We start from the raw sequence: 9,384 nt of genomic DNA on the forward strand, positions 1-9,384 counted from the left end.
GGCCAAGAGCACTCACAGAAGGCGAACTGAAACACTAGCAAACTAGACAGCCATCAGTAATAATTTATGCATGGACTTGATAAGCATCCATGAGATTGGCAATGCAAGTAAGAGGATGGATGAGACATGAAAACTCGCATCCTCTAATTTATTGTGTAGTTGCTATACCTATACCAAGACGGTGGTTCTGCTAACGCGTGTATTCCAACAGAATATTAAAAGATGGCCAGAGAATAATGATAACTATAAAAAGATAGGAAGAACAAATCACTTCCTTTGAGAATTAAAGACATTAATCAAGATTTAATGAATCATTGGTTGAATTGACCAGCCGGGGACTCTCTCTACACGATGGGGTATGACGCACATATCAATTAATGACAAATGAAATTATACGATCGATTGGGCAATTTTTAGCGAGCACTGGGAACGTTCAAAATGGATTTTGAGTTTCAACTGCTAACAAAGTTCTCCCCTTTTTCGATGTTTGACTCTTCGACGTGAATAGGCAACGCCTGTTTAAATTGAGAAGCCGTTGCATTCTCCCTTTTGCTCAGCGGCCAGTCTGCTTTAATCAAGTCCGATCCTTTCTCCCCGATCATAATCTGTAAGAAATAAATCCAACAACGTTTTCATTTAAAACTCGTGATCTATTTTTGATTTTAACTTACCGCTGGAGCGTTGGTGTTGCCGGAAACGATTTTAGGCATGATGGAGCAATCGATAACACGCAATCCTTTAATCCCGTAAACTTTTAATGTGGGATCGACAACGGCCGTCTTATCCGACGACGGGCCCATTTTGCAGCTGCCCGACGCGTGATAAATGGTGGACGAATAATGGCGGATGAAGCAGCCCCAGTATTCATCCGTCCATGGAGTGAACTGCTCACAACCGGGGAAGATCGCGTCGTAAAATTTGGTCCCAATTTGTTGAAAAGCTTCGGTTTTACCCAGGGCCAAAGCGATTTTCGTTCCTTCTACGAGCACTTTGAGATCTTGTTCCTTCTCGAAATATTTCGGATCGATTAACGGGGCAGTGTGAGGATCAGCTGATGCAAGTCGGATGGTTCCTGTGGATTCGGGACGAAGTAATTTTGGAATGACTTGCCATGTGTCTCTTCCTTCTACTGGTTTGTAATACGCGTCCCAGACGTCATCTCTGACACCGTTATTGGCTTTAACTATAGAACCGAAATCCGAAGTCGGCGTACCAGCAACAAACATGAATTGAATGTCCGGCCAATCGCTTTCCGTCGCGAATTTTGTGTTGACCCAAGCCAAACCTTCGACCCCACCCAATGTGGTCAACGGACCAACACCATTGATTGTCCAATTCAAAATCGAAGGGATGTTAAAATATCGCGAGTCCATTACACTGTAAGGCTTCAAAAATGAAATTCAATTTGTTATGATGTCATAAAAAAATTGTTTTTCATTTAGGATTACTTTATCGAAGGTGAAAACCATGCCACCCAACGAAATGTGGTCTTGAAGATTATCACCTACTGGAAGATCGGCCATCACAGGAATGTCAAACGATTGGAGATGATCGGCTGGACCTACTCCGCTCAACATCAACAATTGCGGGCTGTTGACAGCTCCGGCTGACAAGACGATTTCTTTTCTAGCTTCAACTGTGTAGATTTGTCCGTCCTTCTCGAAACGGACAGCCGTGGCTTGTTTAGTTATCGGATCAATAATGATCTTGTGAACAAGTGAATTCATCGAGATGTGCAAATTGGGACGGTCACGAACGGGCCGCAGGAATGCTTTGGCCGTTGAACATCGTGATCCTCTGCGGATAGTTCCTTGAGCCTTCATAAATCCTATACATGAAACGTTCATTTATACATGAATACAATACATCAAACGATTACAACATTTCAATAATTAGCGACCTGTTTGTTGAGCTCCGTTACAATCGAGATGTTCATAGCCCAGCTCTTGGCCACCTTGTATGAAGGCCTTAAGAAGTGGTGTGCTAAACGGCGGTTCTTGAACGGTTAAATATCCTCCTGTGCCGTGATATTGCGTGTTGGCTGCCAAGTACGGATTGCGATTATCTTCCGACTTGATGAAATAAGGCAGGACATTGTCGAAAGACCATCCAGTGTTTCCCAAAGCTTCCCAGTCGTCGTAATCTTTTTTATTTCCTCTGACGTACAACATGTAGTTGAGGACGGACGAGCCACCGAGGATTTTACCGCGCGGCCAGTTGCACCTAAAAGTCACGAGACAAAACGCACATTTCGTTGGAACACGTTTCTTTTCTTTGAGAACAACATGTGATTTTACTTGTTGTCGTTGAAAGCAAGGCACGACCCAGATTGGGCCACTGTTCTGTATTGCCAGTCGATGTCGGTACGCTGGAGATAGAAGGCCGTTGCTGGAATATCCGATACGATTGTTTCATCTCCTCCAGCCTCTAATAATAGCACTTTCCAGTCAGCTACCTCAGTGAGCCGGTTAGCCACAACCGCCCCGGACGATCCTGCTCCAATGACGATAAAGTCGTATTCGATTTTGATTTCCTGGGTGAAAAAGAAAAATTACAATAATTAAATGTCCCGACTGAAAATCTATAGTGATGAAATAGTTTAACTATATAAACTGGGGGGGGGGGGAATCAAGGTTTAACGGTACATTTTGTAGCGTGATTGGAAAACGCCCAATTCACTAAGTATTAGGATTTAATTTTGAAACCCAGTATTTGTTTTCGTCAAAATTGTGCGGGTTTAAAGGAAGTGATGGAGGTGTAAATTTTGTGTTTTTCTACAAACATCGGGGCCAATATTCTATAGGACATGGAATGTAGGCCATGTCACCGTCTCACGTAGACATTGAACCAGCATCGCCGAAACGACATTGTCTATCAGGTTAACGGTAATTCAACTTCCCTGAATAACCGGTTTTGTTCCCTCTTTTTCAATTTCACGAGAGTTTGAATTCGGTATACATTTTTTATGGCATAGTAAGTTAAAGCAATAGTATTATAAATCAGTTATTGTTAGAAATTCAGTTCGCTTCTTCTCCATGGTCAAACAAAACAGGAAAATGACGAAGAAATAATTGACGTCAAGACGAATGGTTTCGTGTTGCATGAATTATCATAATTTTAAAAAACCAAAAAAAAACTTACGTTTGTGTCACTGACACGTCCTTCCGGATTGCTTCTTTCAAAGATACTGAAGAACAGTGATGTGATTATTAACGGTGGTAAAGCGGTCCACAAATTGACTGACCCCATAAAATATGCCAAAGACATGGCGGATTAACTATAGCTACGTCCGATCGACTCGACTTCGAAACCACAACTGGTTTCCACCTCTACGAGATGACCTTTTTCCGTGTGTATAAATAATGGAAAATCAAAGGCAGATGTGGCGTAAACGAGAAAAATAATAATTTGAAAAGACAAGATGAAAATGGGAACCAGAAAAAGAAGAACGTCCAATTTCCAATCCAGTTCAACGAGATCCAAATATGGTCGAAAAAGGAACTAGACTTTTGACAAAAATTGCATAATGACATCTTAGGTCACATGCAAAAGTGTTGTAGCACATCTTTGTTAACGAATTTAGAACATTTGCGATGACTTTAAGAGCTCAATGTCCTGTAGAATGTATAATATATCCTGTATCTCCCAGGAATGATGCATGAGCTATTGCTCTATATTTTGACCGCGCCCTTTGTCACGAGCTTTGCAGAGAAACATTAAACTGGTTATGTCAGTCAAGCAAGACAACTTTTGATTTAAAAAAAAAGGGAACACGACGAATTATTCACGGGGAATCACCGCGAAATGAACTACCTCAGATTAAATTAAAACACTCGTTGCGTGAAGAAGCTCTTGAACACTCAGCCAAAATCATTGGTTTTTTCTGACTATTTATAAGAAATAAAGTGTCCATCTCGTTGAGATTGTTATTGGCATTATATTCTTTCTAACGGAGATGCCCCACTTAAATGTGTGTGCGGTACAGTAAAATTCTTTGGATTATTGCAAGGGAGGATGGTTTGCATCGAAAAAATGCAGATAATTCTAACAATGGCTTCGCTTGAACCGAAAGCTTTTGAATGTTTTGATATTTCTTTTTTCGCGGCGATAAGGAATTTCTAATATTTCGTTCGGACGAAATGGCATGTGGAATTTTGTTTTTGCAATTTGTTTTAGTTCCTTGAAAAAAAAAATATGCCCCATACTCTTCGGATGAACGTCGCGTTACATAAAGTGTCACGGTTTGATAAACGAAACAAATTGGCTATCAGTGTGTTACTAAGTCAACGAAAAGTGTCAACATATTTAGAGGATTTGTTTTATATTAAGGCGAGTATTATCCAACCTGCAGTCTTTCCTGGGCATAGCCATCAGATTGACAAAATACACAACAAAATGCAAGGAGTATAGTTAATTAGAAGCAAGTGGGTAGTATAAGTTCTCTATTGGACTAATGATCGTGTTGCAAACTTGGGTGGCGCAATCAGGTTACATTAAATTTCGTCAACATAGCAGCGGATCATTTAAATTGCACAACAGGTAAGAATGTCGTATGACAGAAAGAATCAGGAAGTTATCAGGAAAGGTCAACAGGTTGCAGTCTGCCCATAGGACGACCTGAACCAAGAAAAGTTTCCTTTTTTATCGAAAAATTATTTTTGTATCTGCTGGAAAACATCCAAAAACGATGGCCTGAAAGTGCGTGAAACATTTGGTGCTGTCTGTCACCGCTATAAGAAATCGGAGCTCCGTCTTAAACTCGTTTACTCGATCCCTTCCAGCATTTCAATCACAGCTTCTTGATGTGAAACGGTAGTTTTCGAATCGCTGCAATAAATTAACAAATATAATCTAACTGACGTTACACTGATTACATCAACTTCGCAAGATAAATAGCCGAACGCGTACGAAAAACAATTTTATTTTCATACAAAAACAGTTATAGTTATTGTGTTGTTCAATCTTATGAACCAAAAACGACAGAATTATTTCATTAGTTTAAGCATTTTGATTTATGCGGTCAGGCAGTTTGGTTATGACATAGGTTATTTGGTGTGTGCATCGGGTAGTGCTGGTATTCATTTAGTACATAGAAAATTTGTATTGCCTACAGTATATGAACAGCTTGTTCGCTTCAATGGATTCTCAACATGTACACGACACGTCGATCAACTTAAAACAATAACAGGGTGAGCTAGGAAATGTTCAGTTCAACGAATTGGAGTCTGACGCGTCTCTTTCAGGATCTTCTTCTAATATTTTCATATTTATCTTTCCGTTTTCATCAATTGAATCGTCTAACTGAGTATCTGCGTTTCTGTTCTGCGACCAATCCTCTTTAATCATGTCCGATGCCTTTTCTCCAATCATAATCTGGAAAACGAAAGAGGTGAATTTGTATAACAGTTCGATTAACTAAAACAATGAAATGAACGATACCGCAGGTGCGTTGGTGTTGCCAGACACGACATTAGGCATGATGGAGCAATCGACAACACGGAGCCCTTGAATTCCGTAAACTCGCAATCGGGGATCAACGACGGCTGTTGGATCCGTCGACGGACCCATTTTGCAGGTACCGGCTGGATGATAAATGGTGGACGAATAATGGCGGATGAAACAGGCCCAGTAGTCATCTGTGTACAGCGTGAACTGTTCACACCCGGGGAACATCTTATCGTAGAATTTACTCCCCATTTTTCTGAAAGCTATTGTTTTACTCAGAGCTAAAGCGATTTTCGTGCCCTCGACGAGAACATTCAAATCCTGGACGTTATCGAAATATTTCGGATCAATCAACGGAGCAGTGTGCGGATCAGTTGATGCTAGCCGGATAGTTCCCGTCGATTTGGGACGCAGCAACATGGGAATCAATTGCCACGTGTCCTTGTGTTCCAGTGGCCTGTAATACTTGTCCCAAGTAGAATCTTTGACGCCGTGATTGTATCTGATGACATTTCCGCCGTCCGATGGAGGCGCTCCCGCAACAAAGTGAAATTCAATGTCTGGCCAATCACCAGTTGCATCAGCGTATTTCGTATTGACCCAGGCGAGTCCCTCGCAACCACCCAACGTTGACAAAGGTCCGGCCCTATTGATCGTGTAATTGAGCACCGCTGGAAATGTAAAATACCGAAAATCCATCACGCCGAAAGGCTGCGAAAAAAGAAAGAAAAAGAGCCGTTAGGTTACGTGATTCACGCGTTTCTCACGCATTAATTACTTTGTCCACTGTGAATATCATGCCACCCAATGCAATGTGATCTTGCAGGTTATTGCCAACAGGTAAATCTGCAATTACGGGAATGCCGAGCGATTGCAGGTGATCGGCGGGACCTACCCCGCTCAACATCAACAACTGCGGGCTGTTGACCGATCCGGCTGACAGAATAATTTCCTTTTTGGCCTGGACTTGATACATAACACCTTTTTTCTCGAAACGGACTGCTGTCGCTTGTTTGGTTGATGGATCGATAACGATCTTGTGCACCAGCGAATGTTTTGAAATGTCCAAATTGCGACGTTTGCGGGCAGGCCTCAGGAAAGCTTTTGAAGAGGAACATCGCGACCCTCTCCTGACAGTTGCCTGAGCCTTCATGAAACCTGTAATTAATCACATCAGTTAAGAAGATGATTTTTTTTTTTAGATTTCAATTCATGTTTTAGATTTTTTAAACAGCACCTGTCTGACTTGCCGCATTGCCGTCGTTATTTTCGTATCCCATTTCTACGCCTGCTTCAATAAAAGTGTTGAGCAGTGGCGTAATGTAAGGAGGTTCCTGGACAGTCAGGTAACCTCCTGTCCCGTGGTATTTCTTATTGGCTGCTATGTAGGGATTGCGGTTGTCTTCCGATTTAATGAAATATGGCAAAACATCATCGTAGGACCATCCAGTGTTTCCAAAAGATTCCCACTCGTCGTAATCTCTTTTGTTTCCTCTGACGTACAACATGTAGTTGAGGACGGACGAGCCACCGAGGACTTTACCACGAGGCCAGTTGCACCTACGCCATGAAAATGCAGTTGTTTCTCATTAAACGTCTTCGACAAAACGGCAAAAGATTTTACCTGTTGTCATTGAAAGCAAGACAAGCGCCTTCCTGTGGCACCGTTTTATACTGCCAGTCAATGTTGGTACGCTGGAGATACTGGACAGCACCTGGGACGTCGGTAGACATGGTTTCATCTCCTCCAGCTTCCAGTAGCAACACTTTCCAGTTGGATTCCTCAGTGAGCCGGTTGGCCACAACGGCTCCGGCCGATCCTGCCCCGATGACGATGAAATCATATTCCGTCCGGAATGTCTGGGTAAAAAACAAAAGCAGATCGTTTGACAAATCACAGCCGAAAAATAAGGAAGTCGTTGATGACGCGCAACACAAAAGCCAAATGAAGCGACAGACATGCAAAGTGTGTTACATCGATCAATCTCCCTTTTTGTGTGTGTGTGTGTCTAGATTGGAGCCAGACACACAATTCTTAGTTCCCTCGAGGGAAACGTATAGGCCCTAAATTAACGGGAAACTAACTATACATTTGAATAAAACCAGTTCTTTCTTAGCGTTCTTTTCTTGTTGCATTCAAATGCTAATGGAATTCACTTTTTTTCTTACTATACAGTCGACTTTACCTTGGTATCCTTGATAGGTCCTTCTGGATCAATGTCTTCGAATGACGAGTAAAACAAAAGATACATGAGGAAAGATGGTACGCTAGCCCAAATACTGAACGCCCCGAAAAGATGCTCCAATGAAAACATTTCTTTACAAACAAAACATAAAAATCCTCAACCCAAAGAGAAAAAAAAAATTGTTTTAGTTTTTAAGCCATTGACGCAAAGGTCAGATTCTAACTTATAAAACAGCCAATAGTCCAGCGAATCGAAAACGCCTTTTTGCAATCAAAGATTTAAATACAAGATCCACTGGAACGTCCACTCTGTTTGACTTCGAACAAGCAACTGGCTTGTTTTACATCGAGACAATGACCTTTTTCTTTTCTTCCTTTTCTTCTTTTTTGGTACGAAGAAAATGAAAAAAAAGGAATGAAATCCAAGCAGTTATTTAGGTGGCGAAAAACCGGTTATGAATGAAGAAGGTGTTCACAGAAAACCAGAAGTGCATATGATGATGAAAGAACAGGAATGTTCAGTCTTTCCTGCTTTGATTGGTTGATCCTGAAAGATGGGCGAGATCTATTTAGATAAAGGTGCAATCGAAATGAGAAAATAAAACCACTATTCATAGGTTAACAGTATTTGGGTGGTGTTTTAAACGAGGATTTTTAAATACAGCTGGTGGCGATTAGAAGGCTTCTTTAATTACAACATTTGCATCATGTAGACGGAGTGCAGTGTCTAATGAAAAACAGGTTTATCGACAAACACCTTGAATTTTTGTGGGAAAATCCAAATGTATAGTACACATAAAATAAAAACAATTGCTGCACTGCATTGGTTTGCATGTAATCGCACAGAAATAACAATTCGATCGGTTCGATCAAAGATAATTTTGTGTTGAGTGAAGATGGCAGAATGTGATCGACACAACTACTTCAATTGACAGACAAAGAAAATCGAGGTTGACCTTTTGTCGACCACGCCCAACATTTGCATGCACCGGTGTATGCGTTTCTTTCATTTCCCGGCTAGGATAAACAAATGACGTATATGGACATGACGCAAAAACAAAAAGATTGCGATAAGAATAACACGACGAAAAGATCGCATGATCACGGTAGTGGCTGCGGGCGAATGAGGCTAACCGGTTATTTAGACAACGGCTTCAAGTTTCATTTTAAGAAAAATCGTTCAAGCAGAAAACAAAAAATACGGTTGCTCACGAACAAACATGGCTATTTTTTTTTTCTCGAATCAAACCGGCTATACACCTGTTGGTTGACGTGGTTGTTGGCAAGTACAATTCCGCGGCCCAACTTGTTTTCTGTGCATCCTTTCTGATGGATATATAAACATCCTTAAATCCTAATTGGAAGAAGACCAACACAGGTAGAATACAAGCAGCCAATTAGACATCAGTTTTGAACAAACAATATTGCTTATTGTTATATACACCTGGAGTCAATTAGTAAACGAAAAATCAATACTCAAAACGATGAAAGCGGACGGTCGATTGTTGTTCTGCACAATCAAACGAAAACTTTCGTGACTTGACGGCGGGATGTTGTATCGTTCACTTTTGGTATATAGCGCGAAACCCCGACGGAGGCGAATCTCTGCTGGAAGATGTTTTGCTTTCATCATTTTCATCCGAGCGTGACTAACATCATTTACATCATCAACAGACCGTGTATGCAAATGAGGGCCTCTTCTCGACTTTATGCTCAAACAGACGGCGTTTTGTCCAGCCTTCTGCCGGATGTAG

The 9,384-nt window shown here is 41.3% G+C and overlaps 2 protein-coding genes across 2 annotated transcripts; both read right to left on the reverse strand.

Moving 5' to 3' along the window:
- Positions 1-185: 185 nt before the first annotated feature.
- Positions 186-3,328, reverse strand: LOC116931996 (glucose dehydrogenase [FAD, quinone]). The gene is made up of 6 exons (XM_032939677.2): positions 3,142-3,328; positions 2,298-2,533; positions 1,901-2,223; positions 1,449-1,828; positions 672-1,385; positions 186-605 (listed from the first exon to the last, which is right to left on the reverse strand). The coding sequence occupies exons 1-6, from the start codon at positions 3,265-3,267 to the stop codon at positions 453-455; spliced, it is 1,932 nt and encodes a 643-aa protein (XP_032795568.2). The 5' UTR covers positions 3,268-3,328; the 3' UTR covers positions 186-452.
- A 1,577-nt stretch (positions 3,329-4,905) lies between these two features.
- On the reverse strand, positions 4,906-7,969 carry LOC116931994 (glucose dehydrogenase [FAD, quinone]). The gene is made up of 6 exons (XM_032939676.2): positions 7,632-7,969; positions 7,070-7,305; positions 6,683-7,005; positions 6,224-6,603; positions 5,440-6,156; positions 4,906-5,373 (listed from the first exon to the last, which is right to left on the reverse strand). The coding sequence occupies exons 1-6, from the start codon at positions 7,758-7,760 to the stop codon at positions 5,206-5,208; spliced, it is 1,953 nt and encodes a 650-aa protein (XP_032795567.2). The 5' UTR covers positions 7,761-7,969; the 3' UTR covers positions 4,906-5,205.
- Between the last annotated feature and the right edge of the window lie 1,415 nt (positions 7,970-9,384).

The sequence above is a fragment of the Daphnia magna genome, linkage group LG10 (assembly GCF_020631705.1).
Source record: "Daphnia magna isolate NIES linkage group LG10, ASM2063170v1.1, whole genome shotgun sequence".
Classification (NCBI taxonomy): Eukaryota; Metazoa; Arthropoda; class Branchiopoda; order Diplostraca; family Daphniidae; genus Daphnia; species Daphnia magna.

Excerpts from the sequence above, each read along its gene's own strand:
- LOC116931996 (XM_032939677.2), bottom strand. The coding sequence starts at position 3,267 with ATGTCTTTGGCATATTTTATGGGGTCAGTCAATTTGTGGACCGCTTTA. Across the intron at positions 2,224-2,297 it reads CTTGCTTTCAACGACAACAA|GTGCAACTGGCCGCGCGGTA; the intron begins GTAAAATCACAT and ends CGTGACTTTTAG. Across the intron at positions 1,829-1,900 it reads TAACGGAGCTCAACAAACAG|GATTTATGAAGGCTCAAGGA; the intron begins GTCGCTAATTAT and ends TTTCATGTATAG.
- LOC116931994 (XM_032939676.2), bottom strand. The coding sequence starts at position 7,760 with ATGTTTTCATTGGAGCATCTTTTCGGGGCGTTCAGTATTTGGGCTAGC. Across the intron at positions 7,006-7,069 it reads CTTGCTTTCAATGACAACAG|GTGCAACTGGCCTCGTGGTA; the intron begins GTAAAATCTTTT and ends TTCATGGCGTAG. Across the intron at positions 6,604-6,682 it reads CAATGCGGCAAGTCAGACAG|GTTTCATGAAGGCTCAGGCA; the intron begins GTGCTGTTTAAA and ends GATTAATTACAG.